The following is a 25,099-nucleotide window of genomic DNA, read 5'->3' on the forward strand; positions in this document are numbered from 1 at the left end:
AGCAGTTATTAAAATGAGGTCCTGAATGTTCCAGATAGGATGGACAAGAAGAAAACAAATGGGAGGCTGATGCTGGTGTCACTGGTTAAGCAAAGGACAAGTAGACAACTGGGAAGCAGCAGACTTCCAAAGGCCCTTCAAAGAAAGTCCAAGAAGAACTTGGAGTTGATCCCTCTGAGTCTTGATTTTTCAATATTTATAGCAAGTCCTGAGTTCAAACAGTTCCTCTATTACTGTCAGGACTCAAGGAATATTTAGTCCCAGGGATCAATTTTTGGCACTTCCATGAACTCTGGCACTCAGTGAAAACCCAGAGTCCTCCAATCTGATCTCTCCACCATCTAATCCAGATCTTCAGGTTTGCATCTAGGGCCATCCTTTGACTTTTGCTTGGGAGGGTAAAACCACACAGAGCTGCTGCTTGCATCACAGCTGGGAGCTTCTTCAGATCAAAGGAAAACTTGACAATGGGTTGGGCTGCTTTCTCTGGACCTCAATGCTCTTGCTTGGCAAAGAGCAGCCAAGACTTTTTGTATTTTTTTGTGCCATGTGAAAGGAAGAAGTAGTCTTCAGACAAAAGGGATTTGGAATAAAAGCCTTCCTAAATTTATTGCAAAGGAGAAAAATCACCCAGCAAACTTGCTTCTGGGCTTTCCAGTTTTCAGTCTGTGACTTCCTATTTTAAGCATCAGACAAGAGCACTGGATTGCCTTGTTTTTCAAAGAACAGCAAGTACTTTGAAGCATTTTCTTTTTTCCAGAAGCAGACTGCCTTAAAAGAATATGTTTTCCTTGGACATCAAACAAGGATTCCTCTAAATGAGGGTTAAAACCTATGAAATTCCTGGGGCAGAGAGCCTAAATTCACCTCTGATACTGTCTTTTTTTTTTTTTGCAATTGACCCTCAACAGAACTCCTACCCATCAGTGAACCCCTGATGCCATCAGGAGGATACAGACACACAGATTCAAAGGGCACTACAGTCAGCCATAAATGTCCAAGAACTTCTTTTCCCTTAAACAGAACCTGCAGTGCAGCTGAACTCTATCTGTGTACAAACTTCTCCCCACCCAGCAGTAATTCAGGCTATTGGTAGACTATAAGCAACACTCTTCCATGTTATCTTTATCACTGGAGTTTAAACCTTAGAAAAATGCATTTTCAGCATTCAGAAGACCTTCTGCTGATTTGGGATATTTGCAGGGTGTAATCCTAAAATACAAAATGCTCACGAGAACTGGAGGAGCTCTGTAGGGTGGGGAAATGAACCACCTTGTTCATGGGTGGTGTCTATGTATTTGTGAGCTTGTACAGAAATGTATTACCTGGGGTTATTTTACAGTCTGGGAAATTATCTATACTGTCATTTAAAAAGCATGCAGATGTGCCTCTGGTTGTCAGAGTAAGTCTGTCAAGTACAACTGGACACATATCCTAAGACTAACACCACATTTTTTCATGAAAAATACATCATCATGAAATGCATCAAGAAAAATACATTATTCATTATTTTGGATAATTTAGTAAATCTTTCTTTATGCTGGACTTAACATAATGGAAATAGCAGAAAACCAAACACAGCTTACCTTATGATTTCCTACAAGGCAGTCAGGTTCAGCAGTCCTTATTAATTTATTCCTTTTAAGCTTGGAAATGCAGAGATTGGCTCATTCCTCTATAACGTGTTCAGATCTGCAATCTACCCACGATAGAGCATTAATTAAAGCATTCTGTCCCAGATCAAAGTTGTTGTTCACCATCCACCTGTACAAGGACAAACCCTGATGTCTAGCAGAAACAGAACCACAGCCAATTGGTTATTCTGTTCTCTTAAGTCTATGGAATAGCTGATTTATTTTAACTAAGGAATATGAAATCTAGTATTTATTAATGTAAGATCCATCTGCTTTTATTCATCAGCCTCTGTAGCCCATTTGACCTCATTTTACAAGCTGCCATCTGCACTTGAGCTGGAAGTTCAAGCACTGGGGAAATGCTGAAGGGCAGGGCTGCACCTCCTGCAATTAAGGAAAATTCTTACTACTACAGCAAAAAAAAAGTTTTCCACTTCACCCAAATTAGAGATTGTTCCCTAAAAAGCAGGGGACTTTTCAGAAAATCTTAGAACTCAGGGTGTGTATGAGAACTGGCAGAAGTTTTCCATCAACTTTTCTGGCTCAGAGAGAACCAAACCTCTCCACTTTCTGAATTCTGGGCAGGTTTTAATAGGTTGAGTTAACCTGTTAAACCATTGAGTTAATGCACCTGGTAGGATTTGGTGACAAAGCCTTGCTTGGAAGTGTTTTCCATGGCCACGATGAGAAAAGAAAACATAAACCATCCTGAGTTGGTTCCACCAGTAGCAAGGAAAGCAAGCAGACTTCCTCAAGACAGCCAAACACCTGAAACTAACGCAGAAGGACAATTTTACTGAATTCCACGGATCCACACACAAATTCTACTCTTACTGTACCTAAGTAGCCAGATTTGATCATTCGAAGGAGCAGAACTGGCTCAAACCTCACATTCAGCACCTCCAAATCCATCTCTGAACACACAAACTGGTATTGAATAACCCAGCATTTGCTGAGGCCACAGCTGACTGATATCATAAAAAAAAAAAAGCCAAAGACATCCCTGACCCAACTGAGTGTTTTCTTCATTCTTCTACAGCAGGTTCTCAGAAGCAAACCCCAACAGCACGAAATAATTGAACAGTTCAGAAAACCCTCACTAAATCTTGGCACTGGGAACATTCTCTGAAAGACTGAGAGGAGTGTCAGGGGGAAGTGTATTCCAAACCTTCCAGCTGGAGTTGCAGCCCTGAAAATTAGCCCACCACATCTCCCTAACAATGCTACTAACTCTGCTGATGTTCTTCAAAACCAGTAAAAAGTCCATCTGACTCAGAAACCCAAGTCTGGCTGCTGAGAAAAAAGCTGTGATATTAAGACAAACACTCACCGTGGGCACAGAAGCAGAAAAAAAAGGTGGAACAATCTTAGTACCATCCTTATTTATATGTGTAACAGAGAAAAACAGGACAAACTTGGGATTTCAGGGCTTCATTTTTCTACTAAGAGACCAGTGGAGGTGAAAAGTGAACAGTAATTTAGGCTGTTTTAAGAACTTACTTGATTAGACTGCACACTGCATAATCATGCTGAGCTTTTTTTGTGTGTGTGTGTGTGATTGGTATTTGAAATAAATGTATCTCTGAAGGTTATTAATATTGGAATTAAATTTATGCACTAAGTGAAGTATGTAGAGTACATAACAAACATTAAGGCACTTAAAAATTGCCTACAAATTACAATAAGCAGTACTTGGAAATGACCAAACTGATAATATTTAAAAGGAAATTAATTACAGGATAAATCAGAAAGGGCTATGTTGAAACTTCACAGTCTAGTCCAGAACAAAATTACTATTACAACAGTATGTTATACCACAATAAACTACCTACACTGCAAACTCCAGCTTACCTTCCCCTCAGTTTCAAGCAGTCAAGTGTTCCTAAATCATGAAAAGGAATGATTTCAACCTGGTGGAAAAATACACATCCTCAGAAACAAAACAAAAAGCCTTGGATATGAGATTTGGCAGATGAAACATTTGAGCAGTGACTTTCACAACTATAACTAAAACTCATACAGGTGGAGAATATGAGATTTCAGTTCAGCCCAAACCCTCCCTGTATTCCCTGCAAAACCAGGAGGGACTGAGCTAAAGAAGTATATTGGCTGCTAAGAGAGCAGATTTCATGATGCTGACTGTTTCAGTTGTTTTGACTCACTGGAGTCTTACAAGTGAACATGAAGTTCACTTCAGCAGTCACTGAAGTTATTAAATACCTTTGGTGAGCTGCTGAGATCCTGTCCTAAGCCTGGAGGTGCATGCTACAGCAGTCCTGACCTCACAGGTTTGAAGAATTTCAATTCAAAGTGCTTGAGAGCAAGATATTGGTATCACCTGCACAACCATCACTCAAATGGTCCCAATCAATTATTTATCTCCTCCTGTAGCTAATCTGAAGCCTTTACTAGAAGAGAATTTAAGTTAATTTGAATGATTAGCAGGACAGCTGTCACAGTAACAAGCACAAGCATGCACACCATCTCAATCCCAAGATGATAAAATTCCCCAAGAACACAGTGAGCAAAACACTATGCAAGGCCATTTTATATTCCAAGACTGAGGAATGCTAGAGAAGTCAGAGCCAAGTGCTCTCCCCTACATCATGCAGCCAGTGCAGAGGAAATGGGAATGGAAACAGATATTTCCCATTCCTTGTGCCTTGCATAACCTCTAAACTACTGCAGGGTCCTTTTCTACTGAAGTTCCTCAGGGCACAAGAAAGCAGGATCAGAATGCACGTTTGATTCTTTTAGTGGAGGCATTTTTTCCATTCCGTTGTGCGATCTTGGAGCTCTGTGAGGCTTGATCAGTTTTAATGACACCCAAAGGCTGATACAAGTGTATCAATTGCATTTTTGAACACAATACATAAGCCACAGTGTTATTTACCTTATTTACCTTATGTTATATATAAGACTCTCCTTCTCCACTTCAGGGCAACAATTCATAACATGCTTTCATGTATCTACGCAGAAACACACTGCAAGCTGTGTTATTTTCTGTACTATTTCTTCAGAGAACAAACTGCATCAGTTGTGGAGAAGGAAGACTACTCAGCTACTTAAAACTGAATATCTAAAAGACAGTAAAATAAAAGAACTAACTGATAAGAAAAAAAGCAAAAACATCCATGATTTTATTACAAAAACACCCAGCAACTGTATTTAACACAAAAATGTAACTGAGAGTCTCATTTTATTTTTCTTTCAGTGTACATGCTCATTATTATTCCATTTAATTTACAGAAGGGTTCCATAAAATGAAATTAAAATTAGAGAGGAAACAAAAGGAAGGTTGAGGCATAGAATTTTCTTAGCAAGCAATGATCACAGGAGACAGCACAGATTGAACAGGGGATTCAACAGGAGTGACACCTAGGGATAAAGGTAAACAGTAACTTTTTCCTTATCCATTAGATTCTCCAGGGGGTGTTTTTGTTTGTTTTAGCAAAACAGTTTAGAGTATCACAGTTTACAGGAAGACTAAATGGCAAAGAACATCTCACACTCACACCACATTTATCCCTGCTACTGGTCCAGGATCCAAAACTTCAGTTAACATTCGATTTCCTATCTCTCACTCATTGATAAACTATACAGGATTACACTGTACATGGAGTTAAAATTACAAAAATGTCATATTTACAAAATCTGTACACACATAGTAAAACTCACAAAATCGTCATCTATGTATCACAAGTTGCTACACCAAAATATTAAAAATGGGATAAAATTATACATTTCTCTTGTCCATTTTTAAAAAGGGTTCAATATTTCAAAGACAGACCACCTATTTCCCCCAAACAAGACTGGTAAGAGAACTAGAAACCTAAAGTATCCTCCTGGGATAAAATGTCATGAGCAGCATCTCCCAACTAGAAAGAAGCCTATATCCTGTCTGCTGGGGTGGGGTGTGCAGTTAGCCTATATGTACAGAAATGGTGAAACTACACTAAGGATGTCTTTGGCTAAACCTTTGGCATAAATTAAAATCATACATCAAAAGTTACAGAAAAGGTTCTCCTGGTGACGGCAGAGCTTGGGAATTTCTTTCAGGGACCCCACTATATACACAACTTTTCTTCCTCTCAGGAATCAAGGATTTGGGACTAGAGGCAAATGAGGCTATGCTATTTCATCATTAAATTTTTCTGTATTATGAAAAATTGTATCAAACCCTTTTCACTAAAACATAATTCAATCATAGAAACAACCTCTTTGAGAATTTTTTTTTTCTTTTTTCTTTTTTTTTTTTTTTGAAACTGCATATGAAAAAAATTAGTAAACCAGCCATGGCAGAAAAAAATTGTTTCAGCATATCAAGTACATATTAGTGCAGGAAGGTGGATAAATTTGATCCACTGTATAAATAAGCTTTATGTGCAGCGTACATTAAATAACCATCACACCCCACTCACATCCAGTACACAGATGCTCCTCAGTGAAGATAAATGTTTATCAAGTAATTAAAGTGTATGTAGTGCAAATGTTACAACCAAGTATTATGCACATGCTACTTGCTTGGTTTAAAGTTACACGAAGATGTGGTGCCTGAAATCATGGACATATATACATCCTTGTCACACTTGGTACAATGTCCTAAGCCACAGAAATACCGATGTGTTTATATCTATATATATACACACACACGTTTTTCTTAAATGTGACCACCACATCGATACAGTAACACAAACAGACTAAAATCAATACCTGCTTCCAGATGCTCCAAGGCTCAGAAAGTTTGTGCTTCTAACTCTTGCAGTCCTTATGTGCCCCTCTTCCATTTCCCCCTTCTGCAAGCTGAGAAGGGCAGGACAGTCTATTCAGGTCTGTGCTGCATAGGATGAGGGCAACAGAGAGGAATAAATGACGGCACAGGCACCTAAGCTGCTTTCCTCCATCACCAGTTCCATGCCCCATGATGAAGGGTTGAGAGAATTCCCCCTCCACACCACTCCTGGGTGGAAAGGCTTATTGAAAAATAAAAAAATAAAATAAAAAAATGAAATCAAATCATAACGTGCTTTCCGTATTATAAGTGGCAGCAAATCAAGGCACGCTGTACTAATATTGTAGCATTGAGATTAGCTGACTCTGCAGGGGATGCTCACTGGGGAAGGTCTGATGTTCTCAACTGGCTGCTGGGCCTCGTCGGGCCATACAGGGTAACAGAAGCTATGTGATTATTCTGCATCACCTGTAAAAGGACAGCAGGGGAAAAGGGAAATTAAAAGAGCTGGATGTAAACAGGAACGCAGAAGAAAATAGTAAATATGGAACTGACCGGCCTGAAAATAAAAAAATTCCAACAAAAAGAAAGCAACAAGCTCTTGGCTGGTTACCAAAAGCTCTCTCTAGTTTTCCATGACATATTTAAATACAAGCATGCTCCACCACTAGTCAGAGCTGCATCTCCTGCAAGCGTGAACTCTAGGTGGCAAACTTGAAATCCCAGCTTTAACATAGAATCACAGAACGGGCTGGGTTGGAAGGGACCTCAGAGCTCATCAAGTCCAACCCTTGATCCACTCCCCCCCATGGTTCCCAAGCCCATGGCACTCAGTGCCACATCCAGGCTCTTTGGAAAGATCTCCAGACATGGAGAATCCACTCCTTCCCTGGGCAGCCCATTCCAATGCCTGATCACCCTCTCCAGAAAGAAATTCTTTCTCATCTCCAACCTAAACCTCCCCTGGCACAACTTGAGACCCTGCCCTCTTGTCTTGCTGAGAGTTGCCTGGGAAAAGAGCCCAACCCCCTCTGGCTCCAACCTCCTTTCAGGGAGTTGGAGAGAGTGATGAGGTCTCCCCTGAGCCTCCTCTTCTCCAGCCTCAACACCCCCAGCTCCCTCAGCCCTTCCTCACAGCAATTCTGCTGGATCCCTTCACAGCCTCCTTGCTCTTCTCTGGACCTGCTCCAGCACCTCAATCTCCTTCCTGAGCTGAGGGGCCCAGAACTGGACACAGGACTCAAGCTGTTGCCTCCCCAGGGCTGAGCACAGGGGCAGAATCCCTTCCCTGGACCTGCTGGCCACACTGTTCCTGAGCCAGCCCAGGATGCCATTGGCCTTCTTGGCCACCTGGGCACACTGCTGGCTCCTCTTCAGCTTCCTGGCAATCCAGACTCCCAGGTCCCTTTCTGTCACTCTGTCCCCAGCCTGGAGCTCCCCATGGGGTTGTTGTGGCCAAAGTGCAGGACCCAGCACTTGGCCGTGTTGAACCTCAGATGAACCTCAAACATGCAAATGTTTCAACCTAGAGAAGAGATTGGAAAGCTGCCTTTTTCAGCCCATCTCAAAATATAACCACTCCCAAGCACTGGCTTTCCTTGAAATGGGAAAAAGCCAGCAGTAACAATAGTAAGCTCCTTATATTCTCTTGCTTGAACAACCATAGAAGTTTTCCTCCTAACCTCAAAGATCATTCGTTGCAGTCCAAAGCAAAAGGTTGACCCAAATGGGTTAGTGTTATTTGGAGATGATGACCTGAACAGAAAAGACAGAAAAAAAAAAAATTAATGTATGTGTGAGAATCAGGAACTTCTTAGGTAAGAATAACCACTCAGTAACATGTAACTATGACATCTTTATCATGGGCTTTCATCAAAAGAAAGTAAATCTAACGTCATGCTAGATGTCAACTGAGCCACAGGATACCTCAGAGCTGCTACTAATACTCAGGGACAAAGTAATCAAAAAGTTACTAATGACCTCTACAGGAAAACTCTTTCACTGAACTTGAACAGTAAGAACCCTAAAAGTAAGAAGATACATAGGAAGAGAGAAGCATCATGTAATTTATTATAAATTATTTTTATGCAGGACCCTTTCCTGCTCTTCAATCTATTTTATTTCTCAGTCTCTACCCAATTAATTTACTGTATGCAGTCTATTAGTTAACTGTTTTTATCAGAGATGCTGAGATGCTGAAAGAGAATAATCCAAATTTTATTAGTGTTTTTCAAGATGAATGTATCACTTGTCCTTTAGATATTTCTGGTATTTTTAGATCATACATACAACAATAACAAACTGCTGATGCCTGCAACGGATTTTCAATTACAGCCCAAAAGTACCCTAGATAATACTTTTTAGCCTCAATGGTCAGTTTCTCAAATTGCATGCCTCAGCCTTTTGAGATGTGCTCAGTAAAGCAAACTATGTTTGAAAGACTCTCTACAACACAGATGTACAGCAGAAGGGCTCAGTGTAATCACTATTTCACCCCAGCTTTCCTTTACGTGGCTTCTGGTCTAATGACCTGATTGGAACAGAACTTAAAATCATACAGAAGGCTGATGAAAAGACCTTGCTAGGTGTATATGAAATAGCTGTGGTATTTTCACAGTACTCATGACTTCACTCCTGTCCAAAGATAAATCATATTTTCATATCCTACACATTGCAGAATGGGAGCAGTGCAAGCAGGTAATGCCCATCTAACCATCTAACCCATTTTATTCCCTAAAGGAATGGAGCAAGTGTAAGCACACTATTCTACCTTCAGTCAGACTAAGAAACAACCAGGTATGTTCATAAAAGCAAGGCTTATTCAAAAAGACTGCTATTACATACACTATAGTTGTAGGATATATACTCAGTGTTATAGGATGCCATGTTGTTGAAGTGCATGTGACCAGTATAAAAAAACCCTACAGATGAAAATCTACAGTATTTATTATACATTAACAGAAATAGTTCTTTAGATGATGTCTAGCTCTTATCTGGATTTTACAGTTCAAAGTACTTTGGAAACTTCATTCCAAAATTTTTCAAGAGGTCATTCTGCAAGTCAGTCCATCCTTCTGAGAGCAGTCATCTAGCCTTGTTAGTGGCCAAGAAGTCTGCACTGTACCAGCAAAGGAGCCTAAAAGTAACTAGTGAATTGACCACACTTCCTATATCTAAACTCATTCTGTCATCAGCTCAGTCCCTGCAAGAATAGAGAGAGATCTTTACCTGTGAAGTACCACTGGCTTTTCTACAGGGTGTCCCAGAAGATCCTGAATACTATCCCACTGTAAATATATAAAAACAACTTTGTGTTAAAACAAGGCATGGGAAAACCCTTTACCTAGGAAGAGAGCCATGTACAGGTTTGTTTGTGACATGCTCCTTTGCCAGCCAGCACAGGAGTTGTTCCCCACAAGCCACACTCAGTAACAGAGCTAAGAAACTAGAGCTAAGAAACCTTCTCAGGGTTTATTCTCACTTTTGTCTCAAAACAGCTCTGACTTAGTTTTTAATATAAAAACAAATTCTATGGGTCTTATAGGTAAGATGTAGCTGGAAAGTCTTGTAGCATTCCAAGGACATCTCAGAGAAAAAAGCATCTGTGGGAAATCTCAGCAAAATATTCTCTTACACACCTTTGCAGTGCTAAAAAGATCATCACTGCTACCTCTCCCAAAAGCCTTCCCTTGATTTAAGTGACAAGTTGAGAAAGAAAAAGGAAATCTACCATATTTAATGATTAGGGATGTCCAAAAGTTATCACTTTGAGCAGATTTAATAAGAAGTTGCAGTTTCACACAGAATACTGAAATAAATCCATGAAGGATCTTTGTAAATAGACTAAAAAAGCAAAGAATGGCACCATCTCCAATTTTTTATTTCCCAAAATTCAACAAGGAAAGCCTTCATTTGGAACCCCAGGGGGCAAGGGAGCAGCACCATCCAGGGCTGAACGTTCATTGCAGAGACACCACTGGTCACAAAATTTTAGTTCAATTTAACACAGCTCTCAAAAATGCAGCAGCAACTGCTGCTAAACCTCATTTAGGCTACACAGTTGCATTTCTGGATCCCTCCAGAAGGTAGTGGAGGGGTTAAAAACTCTCCATTAAGTACTCCATCTCTTCAAGAGCTACCTTAAGCAGAAAAGATCTGAAAATTTTGTTTAGCAATCTCTTCCAGTTAACATTCAGCCACCACTGCTATGCCTTTCCCCTAATGCTTATTTTACTGTTTTATTCCTACCTGCAGGTATCCTGAAATGCCAAACATGCAAAAATGCAATAATTTAACTCACTTGTAGTGTGCTATTATGAATGCCTTTAGTACTTAACACAACAGAATGTTGAAACCACAAAACATACATTAACTTTTGGCCTTCGACTTCTCTGCTTTAAAACATGATACAACCGCTATTATTTCTTCAAAACATGCTGCCAATTCAACATAGATCATTTAGATGGTTTAAGAAAAGAAGAAAAACATGCTGAGCTGCACACACTTACCTTGCTATATGTTGTACATGTTTCAGTCTGTGAATCTGCACTATCTATGAAAGAAAAACAGAAAAGCCTTTATAGTTTATGCTTGAACAATCTCACAGAATCAGAGTCAGAGTGGAAAGGAACCTCAAGCATCATCTGCTCCAAGACTTCTAATATAATTTTTTGTATGAGATGTCCCAGAACTCTGTTCGAGCTCAGACTTCACCCTCTCCAAAGGAGGGGAATCCACCACTTCCCCTGGGAGACCATTCCAGTGTCTGACCTCATGGGGAAACATTTTCCTCTTATACTCAAACAGAATCTCCCCAGGAGCAACTTGTGCCCATTGCCCCTTGTCTGTGTTTCCTACATAATCCTTTATTTTGGGAGGTTAGCTCAGGTAGCAGGAGACATCCAAGCATTAGGTCAGTCCATGTCTAACTTTACAACCATTTACTGGCAACCAGAATTGTCAACCACATTAGTTAAATGCCAATTGATTAAACACATGTGCTTACTTACAGGAGGTTTCAAGCTGTAACACAATGTGTAAGCTGCTTCTTACACTGAAGAATGCCAGTGTAAAAAACTCCACCTATTTGCCCTAAGGTGACAAACCTAGCACAGCCACCACCTGAGAAGACAGGAGGTGACACTTGCTATGTCCAAACTGTCCTGGCATGCAGGAGCTGGCAAGCCTGAAAGCAACTGCAGTGTCACTTTCAAAAACAAACTCAGCAGAGAGTTTGAAAATTGTAGCGTACTAAATTAGCCTATGTATTAAATACTTTAAAAAGCTGCAGGTGAGGGCTGCATTCATGTTCACGGTCTTAAAATAAACTGTTTGCTAGTGGTTTCAAGCAGTTTCATGCATACACTGGGGGACCTGTGAATACTGAAAGCAACTTCCTGAAGCAGTGCAAATGGACTTGGACACTAAATAAGTCAAACACAGCAAATGGTCTCTGAATTGACTGAAAAGTGCATTTTCTACCTGCTCTCTATGCTGAAAGAGCTCACTTGTACTCTCCCTGTCAATTTGTTGTCCAAAGATGAACTACAGAAAGGAGTTTAAAAAGCTGCACCAAGCACTGTCACCACCAGATGGAAGATGGGCTCTTGATAAATTCTGAAGCATTTATTTTCAACTTGTTACTGAAAATAAGCTAGGGACCAGAAAGGTGAACTAAGCAACAAAATCCCAGAAATATTCAGAAGAGATTCATTGCACTACTAAAGGTGAATAATCAGAAATTAATGCCTTTGCAGTATTGCTCAATAACCTAAGGGAAAATAATCTTAAAAGTGAGAACTTTCATGCTTATTCTCTTGATGTACAAATCAACTTTCATACAAGCTTGTATACACAGACATTGTTTTTCCAGTCAAAGCTCCCAGTGCTTCCTTGAGACTTCTTACATACACATGTAAATATCTTGTAGAATTCAGCACACACAGATATATTTTTCCAAGCAGAGTTTTTCAAGTGAACACAACAGACATTTTTTCTATAGCCCACAGACCAACCCCATTCTGGACGTTTGTTCCCATTCCCAGCTAAATTAGTTTATATTAAATATCATGACTAAGCCTTTCACAAGCAAGTTTTCAATTAAAAAGATCAGCAGTGGATTGGACAGAGAGCTCAGACTCACACTGCCTTTTGAGCCTTCAGATACAAGGTAACTGATTTTACTAGAGTGGCAGCACTACAGAAAATTAGTGATGTTGCAGTTAAATACTTGTATGCTCCAAGTAAGTTAGAAAGGCAGTGTAAGTAAAATCAGATAACTGCTAGCTTGTCCTGAAGTATCATTAGCACTTAAACAGACATCTAACCCCAAAATTTCTCCTTGGTCTCAATGGCTTTCCCTGTTGGCATCCTCTGATAATAAAGGATGCATCAGAAATGAAATGTGGTCATGCCATGCTTTGCCTTTGAGCATTTTGTGCTCCATGGCCCCTGGCAGAGGACACAAGATGAACAACTCACCTCGTTTAATGACCAGGGGAATCTTGAATTCACAGCGATGGTAACTGGAAAGTGCAAATCATAAAGCTATTAGAAAATCCAAAACAAATGTCCTAGCACAAGCTCAAGGCTCTTAATTACCAGTTTAAGGAAAAGTCACATGAATAATACAGAAGTCTCAATGCTAGCAGATTAAGAAGTTTCATTTCTATTTTCTATATCAAAAAAGGCAGCAGCCTGGCAATGTCCTAACATAATTTTCTAAAGGACAGAAAAGGTCCTTCAGCACAATTACTCTGCTACTACATAGAGTGGATAGAGAAAAAACTCAGCTTAGAGAACTATTGATTTCCCTGGCACTAATGCCAACTGCCTGAAAACCTGTTCATTTTAATCAGACATCCAGTCACTTACTCCTTAACTCTCATTACTCCCCTAAAGACTTCACATTTTAAAAGTATTGAAAATATGTTCAGAAACGTGGGACAATTTTTTCACATCACTAGCTGAAACAATGTGAGGAGAAAAAAAAAAAACAAACAGCTCTTTACCTACCAGTAAATAGACACCCTTACTAATACGAAGCTTGCCTGTAGCAAGATAATTTACACATTATAGCTGGACTGAGACCCACCTCACTTACTGCTTTAAGACACACTTGAAAATATAAAGGTATTTAAAAGCAAAAATAAAATTGTTTTTTTAAAGTGTTATTAATGATACCTGAAACCTCCATAGGTTACCAGACACACCAAAAACACTCAGGGGAAAAAAAATACTGGAATTCTATAAAGGTAACATAAAGTTTCCTTTTCAGGTGTCTTAAAAAGCTCTTTAACAGATCAGTTCTTCACACTCACATGTTAAAGTTGTAATGACCAGGATAATTTGTATGCAGGACAAATTTCTTCACTTTGTGAGTGTTTGCATCAAAAAGAATATCCTGTTGAAGAAAAAAACAGAGACATGAAGCAATCTGAATCAAGGAAGGTTGCTTATCCCAAGTTAACCTGAAATTAGTTACAACAGTACCTGTAAATAGTGATACATACCCATCCCACACATACCCAAACAGAACTATAAAGTAGTATTTAATAAAGAGACTATTTGTAAATTCAAATAAACACACTTCCTCCAGCACTCTACCACAACTGCAGTTTCATTTGCTAATGCTGTCAAATTTTTAAATGAGGTTTTGGTTTACTGCATATTCTTTACAGCACTGGAGACTAAAGCAAAACACCTGGAAGGAAGGGCATGAAGGTTTCATTACATCCCACAGCCCAGCAAACTTTTATAATTAATTCTTGTATCTCAGTTCTGTGGGACAGGAGTGTAGATTTCAGAAACAAGAAGCAGTGTATCTGTGCACCAGACAGGACAGAGGGAGAAAACTTAAAGAGAATGCCAAGGTGCAGCCACAAAGAACCCTCCAGTGCCTGGTGGAGATGATAAAATATTACTGAATATATATATTCAGTAATATTAATATATTCATATATATTCATACAAAATATGACTGAATCTCCAAGCACTAGAGAAAAACCAGTTTTGTTCTTTTTATCCAGAGATTCCTAAGGGAGCAATCCAGAGCTTTGCAGTCTCTCATTTCTTACCTCCCTTGGCTTTCTGAAAGGATTGATTTCATCAATTCTTTTATATCATAAAGTTTTTACATAAAGTTTTACATCAAAACATTACATGGATTTATGGAAGCTTCCCACTCACCACTCCAAGTGTAAAATAATTGAAGAAGTAGTCATTGCACTTTGATGGGACCTGCTTATGGGGTGAGGGCGAATGGATTTTCATCTGCAAAAAAACAATTTTTCAGATGTATTTAATAACATTTAAAGATGAATGCCATCAACAACACACCTACAACCAAGCCCTAAATCTCATTTGAAGCCCTTGTTCAAATATGTAAGATACAGTGCTTCATGACAGAGCCACCAGCTGCTTGCAGTGGCAAAACAACACACCCATTTTTACTTTTTTAGTTACTCAAAATTAAGTTTACTCACATGATGGTATTTAAAAACATGAGGAAAAGACCATAGTATATACTAAAGCTGTTTTACACAAACCATAAAAAAATAGGCTGATTAAAAAATCAGCCACTTGCTAAGGCTCATTTGGATTGAAAAGTGCTGCTGTTTCTCACAGAATCAGTTATTCAAGATGGAAAAGATCTCTGAAATCATCAAGTCCAGCCTATGACCTACCACCACCACACTGGCTAGAACATGGTACTAAGTGCCATAATTATCAATTTTAAACCACTTCTAATGATGTAGGGGATTTTTGCTTGTTTTGGGAGGGGGGGATGTTGTTTGTTTGTTTGTTTTTATTAAGATTTAAACAGGTTTGCATCAATTTAGCCTAAAAAAGCTTTCTAAAACCAAATGATATAACAGCTCACCCCGTTTGTATGTCAAACAAAGCACTTACAATTTGTGCTACACACAAGTTTCACTTCCCTACCCTTGCAGAACACAGGAACACTCAGGAACAGCGTGGCCAGCAGGTCCAGGGAAGGGATTCTGCCCCTGTGCTCAGCCCTGGGGAGGCCACAGCTTGAGTCCTGTGTCCAGTTCTGGGCCCCTCAGCCCCTCAGGAAGGAGCTTGAGGTGCTGGAGCGGGTCCAAAGGAGGCAACTGGGCTGGTGAAGGGACTCGAGCACAGATCCTATGAGGAGAGGCTGAGGGAGCTGGGGGTGTTGAGGCTGGAGAAGAGGAGGCTCAGGGGAGACCTCATCACTCTCTCCAACTCCCTGAAAGGAGGTTGGAGCCAGAGAGGGTTGGGCTCTTTTCCCAGGCAACTCTCAGCAAGACAAGAGGGCAGGGTCTCAAGTTGTGCCAGGGGAGGTTTAGGTTGGAGATGAGAAAGAATTTCTTTCTGGAGAGGGTGCTCAGGCATTGGAATGGGCTGCCCAGGGAAGTAGTAGATTCTCCGTGTCTGGAGATCTTTCCAAAGAGCCTGGATGTGGCACTGAGTGCCATGGGCTGGGAACCACGGGGGGAGTGGATCAAGGGTTGGACTTGATGAGCTCTGAGGTCCCTTCCAACCCAGCCCATTCCATGATTCTATGAACACAGTGTGATGTGATGAAAACAGAGACAGCCAAGCACCTGCGTCAGTCCCCTCACCTTATCTTCAGACTTGTAGAAGACTTTGTGAGGAGACCCCAGGGTGCTCAAAACATCCTGGCAGGAATCACCAAAGTACACACAACGTTCAAATACCCGCATCTTGGCATCAGCTAAAACACCAGGGCCACAACCTGAGGAGGAGAAAACAAGTCAAAATTCACTCTCCCACATCAGAGAAGACATCAGCAAACCAACAGCAAGAGCATTGGTGTTGGTTGTTATAATTTTAGTTATTATAAACCAGCTGTGTTCTTCAGACAACAAATTAAAACCCTTTCTCTTGCAACAGTTGAAATGTTTCCAAGTGATATTTGTGCTGACACAGATCCCCTCCTCCTAATCTCCACCCCTGGCAATCTTGTATTTACTTCCTTGTGTCTCGACCTGTTTCCTTCATCAGCCTCAATTTGATCAGCTGCTTATTAGCAGTGAGTACCAGGAATTATTTATATCCTTAAAATATTCTGCTTCAGCAAGTAGGGATGTACCTCCAGCTAAAAAAAAAAAAAAAGCCTGTGATGTGAAATTCTTCATCCATATTTACTGCTCCAGAAAAAATTATTTTTACTCAGTATTCCCATAGCTTAATAAATCAATATTGAGTATGTGCCCCATACAGAAGCAATGTTAAAAATGGATCTTACTGAATAGCTGTTACATGGATGAGTGGCTGACATCCATTACTAGATATTAAGAAATAAAAGATCCGAAGAGTCTGTGACCCCATTTACTTTCAAGAAATATATATATATATTTACAAGAATGCCTGCACATACATGAAGCAGTTACTGCAAAATATGGGCTGTGCTCTAAACACACACTTAGCTTTTCCCACTGTACATTACTTATGCAGCCAGTTACCTGATAAAATAACTTGTAGGCATCTAATTGAGTCATCCTTAATTTCCCAAACAAGAGTTAGTTGAAATTAATACACTTGCAGAGAAGTTTGTGCTAGAGCAGGTGTGTAATATGCTCTACATAGAAGTTTCTCCAACCAACCTTCAGCAAATCAAGAACAGTGCATGTCCAGATTGCCTCTGCAAGTTTTAGCTTGAATGTTAGAGATGTATTTTAATAATTTTTGTATTTACTGACATATAAGCTGCATATATATATATATACTTAACTAAACTTGACACTCTACCTTGAAGTGTCCAATTTCTTAAAAATGTTTATATTACTATGACATTATAGCTAAATCCTTTCCTAGTACACAAGGGTATGTTCCTTGTCCTAGGCAGCTCTCCATATCTTTCACTGTAAAGAGAGAAGCAAAATAATTTGAAAACATCTGCTCTATTTTCTTTTTTTTCATCATTATTTACTCTTCATCTTAAATTTTCTCCCTTTTAACTTTGGCATATTGGGAATGCATTCCAAGGGTTTCGTCAACACACATGCAGCTAGTAACCATAAGAGGTCAAAAGCCAATGAAAACTGTTTAATACAGCTCAGTATCATTTCTTAAAAACATTGTCAAGTCTCATGATATGGTGACTACACAAGACTCCTTTGCAGTCATCACATCTTTCCCTAACTTTCCTCCCTGTCTCTGAAAGCACACACAAGGAGAAGTTATTCATCAGCCTCTGTCTCTTTCACTGCTATCTCCATCAGCAAATGAAAGTGGACCTGAATTTAAAGTGCATTCTAAGACAGTGGCATTTATACAGTGTCTTCCTGGCATTTTTAAAAGCCTTTCAGAACTAATCACAAAAATACCACTATTATACAGCTCACTGGAATCTCAGAAGAAGCACATGTACATAAGGCTTCTTGATCTCTGTTTTTTTACTGTGATGTACCTGCATCTGGTTTTATTCCACATATAGACCTGGAGACAAATTCCATTTCTGCAAACAGATTATAAGGACTCAGAACTACAGAGGGCTACAGCCCTCCCTCATTTCTCCAGGGCCTGAGAAATGGAGCAATAGGGAGATGAACAGTCACTGGGGTTTCTTTGGGTTTTGCTTCCAAATAGTTCAAAATAATGTACATGGAACAGTTTGAAGCCACCTGTAAAATCACCAGAAATAACCTATGTTTACTTTCTACAGGTCTTTCACATTTTTTCCTGAGGAAAGCAACCAGATCAGGGTTATGAATGTCATCAATACCTGCAGTGAGTAGGCGAAGCCGTAAACCTGAGGGTCCGGTTCCATCTCTCAGAACATCAACATTCTCAGCATATACATTACCAAGGAAACAGCTGAGGGGCATCAAGGGAGCCCTGAAACCACACAGAAAAAAAAAATGTACCTAGTATTTGCTTAAGCTTCAAATTTTCCATTAATAAGCTGGAACAGAGCACATGGATTTTGGCAAAGCTGCATTTAACTGGGACTGAAGATTGTATTAAACACAAGGAGCAGAAAAGTGTTCCTCTTCCTTTTCCCCCAAACAAGGCAGCACAAGAATGCAGGGCTTTTACTACTAATGAAACAAATGGCTAGTTTCAAAAAGTCCAGGAATTACAGAAACTGCATCTTCTGGCCTTTGGATACCTCCTTGTGAGGACATCTCACACTTCAGACTTCGCTCAGGGCAAATGGAGGTTGTGCAGCTTTTAAAAGATACCTATTCCTTAAAAGATACCTTATTCCTTAAACTAGGTGTATCCCCAAATGCAGCAGAAAAGCCTTCTCTGGGATGCTCTCCCTGCTCTTGGGAAGCTAATCCATAGCCCAGAACATGAAGACAGTTTCAGCAGGTACAGAACAAACAACTGTGCTGCTTTGCAGGAAATAGTTCTGATTTTAATTCAATTACAAAAATATCTGAGAAAACTGTAACAACACCAGGAAAGATAATTTAAATGGCAGGGCTGCTTTTTTGTGTGTGTTAGTTTGTATGTGCATTGTAAAATTCACTTTTCTTATGTAATTTTCTCCTCTATGTCAACAACATGAGCTGAAAGTCAGGTTTTGAGCTCTCACACACAACAGAGCCCTCAGCAACTAACAGTGCTTTCACTGAAGCCCACACAGTATTTTTCTGAACTGCACTTATTTCTAATTAAGAGACTGCATAAATAAGATTTCCTCCCTTCTGAGCAGTAATCCACAGACTTCTTAATGTTCTCCTAGCATTAAAATACAACCGTCTCTGCAAAAACTACCACTTGGTAAGTTGACAGGAAGAATTTAACAGAAATCTTTCCCATTTTTCCTTGAACAGGAACAATGGGTTTTTTTACACAGAGCAAAACATCAGATACTGTACAATAAATTCCTGCTTAAAAGACAACATAAAACAATACCACAGAAACCCTTAACCAAATTAAAAGGCAACTATTGCATGACTAGCATGAAGATTAGTTTCCTCAGAATGGCAAGACCAGTCAAGTAACTGCAAATACAATGAATATAGGGTAGACCCTGCATATGGCTTAAGCCTGTATATATATATCCTATATATTCTATGATTTTCATATAGTGAGAGATTTAAGAGACTTGGCAGGACACTGCTATGACATTCACAGCACCAATATGCTACAGAATGACTGCCTACCCCAAGTTTGAGCTGTCTAGAGAGAGGTCACCAGTGTGCAAACAAAATAGAGTGAGTATGTCCTTGCTGCATCTCTAAATTAACTCCATTTCCTCCTTGACTTAATTAATTGATTTTCAAGTCCATTGAATTAGCTTGTAACAGCCAAGCCAAGTTGATTTTATAGTAACATAAATCAAACTGGTGTTTGATTATAAGGTCTGAGGACAACACTTAGGGAAATCTGAAAGAAGCTGGCACCCAAAGGCACCCTGCACATCACCAAATTCATAAAACTGAATTAAGAAACCATATCTGATGGTATTCAGCATTAAGAAAAGAAAAAGTCTACTGGAAATGCTGAAAGCACCATGGCCAGTACATACTTGGTATCCTGCAGACTGTTCCCATTGTAGATGTACATCCTTTTCACAGTTGCACCATGTGGAATTTGCAGAGAGGCCAGACCATGGGCAAAGTTAGGCTGTGGACACACAAAACCATTCCTCTTACATGACATGTGGGACACTTCAGGTCAAATTTAGTAATTACATCAGAAATAACAGCAGATGGCTTGCTAATTCAGAGTAGTGTCTAGCCAGTGACAAAAGGGAAAACCAAAAAAAACCCCTTCAAGGTGGGTTTTTTTAGACATGCCACAATTCCTGGATTCTGAAGCTGGTGCGAGACACTCTGGTTATCCACCAAGAGATGGCACTAGCCTGACAATTGGCTGTGGCGTCTATTGAGAATTCAGGGTTTCCTGGTTTAATCATTGGCAACTAGCAACGTAAAAGTGTTTGTATTGATCACTCTATTTAGGTTTGAAGAAACTGTTAATTTTAAATGTAGAAATTTGTTTTTTCCCTCTGCTACTGCATTGATTTTAGCCTTTTAAAGGCATTTTACAAACCAGTGAAAATGTCATCTGATGAAAAAAGACTCATTCATTAAGCAGATTTTTCAGCTCTCCTCATGACCACATTCTTACCCATACTATTCAGATAGTGATATTTTGAGTGTTCTCATCAAACAAAAAGCATGCTAAGGCAGAAAGATTCATTCTACTGGTGTGGCAAAAGCCTATTTCTTTCAACTCTGAAGATGACAGGATCTTCAAGACTGGCACGGGAAAAAAAGAAGCTAACTTTGTGACAAGCAGTCAACAAAACTAAAACTATAATCCTGCTTTAGCAGGACACCACAGAAGGTGAACACAAAAATTATTCTTTATAAAAAAAAAAAAATCTCAGAGATTTTCACTGCTGAAGGTATTTAGGATGGAACTTCCTCTGCTTAGCAAATCTAGAGATGCCTGACTTAAATTCTTTTTCTGATTTGCACAGAACTTGAACATCTCAAAATACAGCTTTCTAAAGCAGTCAGGCACTATAGATTACTTTTTAACATACTCAGCATTAGCAGCAGAGAAATCTTCTGAAGAGCCATGGAAGTACCTGAGCTACACACACTTCATTCCTTAACAGAAACAGTTCACCTGCAGCTAGTTAGTAGCTATATAAAAAACTCAAGGTTTTCTTCATTGTTTTTTCATTTCCATCAGCAGAGATTATACTGCTTTGCTGACTGGTTTAGCATTCCTGTATGGCCCTCCCGGAATTTAAGGGATTGTGACAGCTTCAAATTTCATTTCACTCTTCTGTCTTTCCTAATGTTCTACCCAAAAAGCTCAATAAACTGTTGTTTTCCCTGTGGATTGTCTCATATTTCTCTGTTTTCTAAACTATCCTATTTCTACCTATTTAAATTCCTGCAGAGAATTTCACCTTTAACTCAGGGAAAACATTTTACCAACCTTATTTGAACAACTGGATGGAAGACATTGAGAATGCAAAATTATTTTCACCAGTTACAAAGAACTGTAACACTTCCCCAAGAACCACATCTTTGCACCAAGCATTCTGTAACCACCCCTGTTTTTCATGTACCAAAACAAGACACACAGATGCAATGGTGAAAGTTGAGTTTTATTTTAACATCCTGGGAGGTCTACGAAGCCCTGCAAGGAGCAGGGAGTTCTTGAGGAATCTTATGGGTGCCTTCCAACTTGAGATTCTCGTTCTGTGATGCCATGACCTTTGCAAATTTTCAGTCTAGAAAATGACATCTCTTAAGTCAGATATTTCATTCATAAATTCCCTGGGAACCCTTGCCTCAAAAGCTACTATTTTTTGTGAGTTTGGCTTCTATTTATCTTCCAGTATTTCTGAAACCAAACTGATCTTCACTACTGCTGAATAGTAACTTCCCTTGGTAAAGCCTCTGTTGTCTCACATGCCAAAGCACAATTACTAAAGTACCAAACTGTGCTATAAAAACACGTCACCACCTTGATGGATTTCTTCCACTTTGTTTTGGCTCTTTATATGCTGTTTTTATTTTAATACCATACAATACACTGTTTTTAACAGGTAAGACTAAATAACACAACTGAGAGCATTTCCATCCTCACAAAAACCACGTTATATATAAAATTTTGTTAGTGTAGGTGGAAGTCACAGAAGACCTGTTCTTGTTTCCACTATAGAATGCGACTGCCAAAGATCTCAGAGAATGCAGCAGAATATTCAATTATTCAGAAACTCATCCAGACATTTGCTGAATATGCAAACAGGCATTACAAGTAAAGCTCATTCCTTTAGCTTACTAAAAGCACTCATACTCAAAGACACTTAAGATAAAAACATATTTGATGAACTCTAACCTAGTTCAGTTGTGTAACCATTTTGATGAGACTCAAAAATATCTGATAAAATAACAGCCTTCCAGTAGATTGCTTTTTATGTATTTGCATAGAGCAGACTCTTATTTTTAGAAGATTCCTTTCAACAATAATTGCTAGCCCCAGTCCATGATGCAAGCAAAACCTCTAAGCATATGCCTGCTGCTAAAAAGAAGAAAATGTTCAACTTTGAAATGATTACATAGCACAAATAAGAGCACAGCTGAGGAGTTAAATTCCTACCAAATTACTGGTTTCTGTTGCTTGCAGGCAAGGCACATTATAGGTGATATTTTACAAGTATCATAGAGGCAAAAAGAGGCAAAAAATGATTGCTGACCTCATATTTCGGAGTTTCAGTCCAGGAGTCTAACTGAAAAGAAAAGGACAATCCTCTGAAATTGAGGTGAAAGAGTTGTTCAGCTGAATTGTACACTAAAAGGGAAAAGAAAATAGAGTTACCAAAATAAACTAAGAATTCTTCAGTTCAGCTCTAACAGCACTTTCATCACCTCAGTGAATTTACTGTATCTCAAGATATGGGAGGAACACAACTACACAAGACACTAACAGTTTTCCTTCCAATTTGTTGCAGGAGAAACACACCAATAAAAGAAAACTTAGACTGATTAAAGAGCTGCCTACTTAGGCCTCCAGAAACTAACATATCCCTAATTATACAGTATGGCACTATTTATTAAACCTTAATATCCCTGAAGTAGTTTAAACAGCTACTATTAGTACAAAACAGTTCTGTTCCTTGTTAGGTGAAACCAGAAAGTCTTAAAGTCTTAACCAGAAAGTCTTTCAGCCAGGTGTGCTCAGAGCACTGCTAAATTCTGTACTTCACACCAAAGGAAACATCCTCAGCTATTTACAATTCTAATTAAAAATATCATCACCAGAACCACCAGCCCATCAATCAGCTTTTTCAAAGAGCAGTAATAAATCAGGCCAGGAGCAGCTTTCCAGCTGTCACCACATCAGGAGATGTCCTGATTTACTGCGACGAATCACACACCATCAGCTATAAACAGCAAGGAAAGACATCCCAGTACTTCCACAAGACATAATGGTTCATGAAAATGGAAAGCTTAAAACCAATCCCAAGAGACTGGGAGCTTGGAAACAGCTTTGGGATTGATGCTTCCAAATTTCAACCTGTGCCCAGTAGCTGCTGGGGGGAACAGGGTGTTCTTCTCACACATTAGCAACACAGGTTGAAAACAGCAGAGGCAAAACCAACAAAGAAACACCTGAACAAGAGAAGATGCTTTCTTCCTCTTTGGTTCAATAGTCTCTTTTTTTCTTACAATTTTATATTTAAGATGACATAGCAGAGAGAGAAAATGCATATAAACAGAGGTTGATTAACCCCTAGCCTTGCAAAGTATCTTCCCAGTGTTCAAGCTGAGACATGTCACAAGGTATCCAGACAACACCAGACTGCTCAGTATAGAAAAATAAATGTTGAGCAATAAGCACAAAGCTCTCAAAAGTCATCATTTGCCTTTTATGCAGCATGTGCTGGTTAAGAGCTTCCCCGCTTGCCACTCAAAAGGAAAATGTGGGGGGAGAAGGAAACATTTTGATCTGCAGGAAAATTACACAAATCTCTCTCATGTGCTAAGTTATGATACATCTTTTCCAAAGCCCACAGCCAGCTGGAGAAGTGTTTTTCCCCTGGTCATGCCAAGTGTGATATCTGATTATACAAATCACATCAGTTCCCATCCCTGAAGTATTTGTTGATGCTTTGGCTTAAAGGGCAAGAAATGCTTCTATCCTGAACAAGTTCACACATGTTTCCCTTGAGACCATGTCACAACCATGTGACTGGACAAGGTAAATAAATTAAAAAACCCAAAAAACCTTATTTATTATACAGGTACCCTGCAGAGTAGTTCTGTTCAAAATTGCTGACAGGAGCAAAAAGACAGATTCTTTGCTGCTACAGTTTGGGTGAATGAAAGGGAGTGAGTTTGCGTTCCAGGAAAGCAGCAGAGTGTGACCAGCTGGGAAATTTTTCTGTAGAGAAGGATGGAACAAAGCCATCAGCACCAGCAAGGCTGCAGAATGGAGCCAGGGAGATCCCAAATCAAGTCTTTCCAATAAGAAGCACAACAATTTTCTGGCACTGCAGCAGAGCCTGGGCAACCTCTGAATCCTGAGGAGTTCCAGAGCTGGAAGACAGGATGCTCCTGTCCTTGCAAGGCCACTGTGGCAGGAGGGAAGGATTTTTTTAATTTTTTTTTTCTTGTACCTCATGACTTCAGCTCAATCCCACATCCTGAAAGACTCAGAACAGGATGTGATTTCAAGAGAACCACTGGCAAGAGCAAGCACTTCCCAGCAGGGAGATAGGTCAGAGAATCATGGAAATGTGGGATAAAACACTGGCTTGGATGAAGTTATTGACCTCCAAAGTGGTCATATTTCAATCAGCCCCATGACCAAGACACTACAGCATTTCAAACTAACACAAGACAAAAAGTAATGAAGCTGGTTGCAATCTTCTTGATGATGCTTCATTTTTTAAAACCAGTGATTTGGCAAAACCAAAGCTGTTTACTGACACTCAGTTTCAACACAAAACCCTTGCTAACCTTTTGAAATATGTTTTGAAACTCTCACTGTATCCTGTTGCAGGAAAGCTTAGCTGCAACCACCTTGGACTTAAGTGAAAGACAATATTTTGCTTGAAATTCCAGTGGAGCGAATGCACAGAGACAACAGAACATTTCCAAACTTAAAGGAATTGCATCAGGGTTTTGGAGGAGTATTGGTAGAGCCAAGAAATGGGATGGTTCTCTCACAATTCCATTCATGAAAACTGGCACTTAATACTTTTGTTGTATCAATAGAAAGGTCTCCCTTCCTACAT

General features: G+C 39.5%; 1 protein-coding gene across 3 annotated transcripts in view; it reads right to left on the minus strand.

The window, feature by feature from the left end:
- Nucleotides 1-4,745: 4,745 nt before the first annotated feature.
- C11H16orf70 (chromosome 11 C16orf70 homolog) overlaps nucleotides 4,746-25,099 on the minus strand; it is a 37,105-nt gene continuing 16,751 nt past the window's right edge. For 2 of the 3 annotated variants that reach the window (XM_030457790.1, XM_030457789.1), the window contains exons 7-19: nucleotides 22,556-22,650; nucleotides 19,859-19,956; nucleotides 18,101-18,213; nucleotides 15,975-16,108; nucleotides 14,554-14,637; nucleotides 13,686-13,768; nucleotides 12,847-12,890; nucleotides 10,875-10,918; nucleotides 9,595-9,653; nucleotides 8,049-8,121; nucleotides 6,749-6,834; nucleotides 6,348-6,471; nucleotides 4,746-5,012 (exon numbers count right to left, since the gene is read on the minus strand). In XM_030457790.1, the coding sequence (XP_030313650.1) occupies nucleotides 6,387-6,471; nucleotides 6,749-6,834; nucleotides 8,049-8,121; nucleotides 9,595-9,653; nucleotides 10,875-10,918; nucleotides 12,847-12,890; nucleotides 13,686-13,768; nucleotides 14,554-14,637; nucleotides 15,975-16,108; nucleotides 18,101-18,213; nucleotides 19,859-19,956; nucleotides 22,556-22,650 (998 nt within the window). In that variant the 3' untranslated portion in view covers nucleotides 4,746-5,012; nucleotides 6,348-6,386. Of the gene's footprint in view, nucleotides 5,013-6,347; nucleotides 6,608-6,748; nucleotides 6,835-8,048; nucleotides 8,122-9,594; nucleotides 9,654-10,874; nucleotides 10,919-12,846; nucleotides 12,891-13,685; nucleotides 13,769-14,553; nucleotides 14,638-15,974; nucleotides 16,109-18,100; nucleotides 18,214-19,858; nucleotides 19,957-22,555; nucleotides 22,651-25,099 lie in introns of those variants that run through there. The other variant, XM_030457791.1, reaches the window with a different exon arrangement.

Source organism: Calypte anna, chromosome 11, assembly GCF_003957555.1.
Source record: "Calypte anna isolate BGI_N300 chromosome 11, bCalAnn1_v1.p, whole genome shotgun sequence".
In the NCBI taxonomy this organism is placed as follows: domain Eukaryota; kingdom Metazoa; phylum Chordata; class Aves; order Apodiformes; family Trochilidae; genus Calypte; species Calypte anna.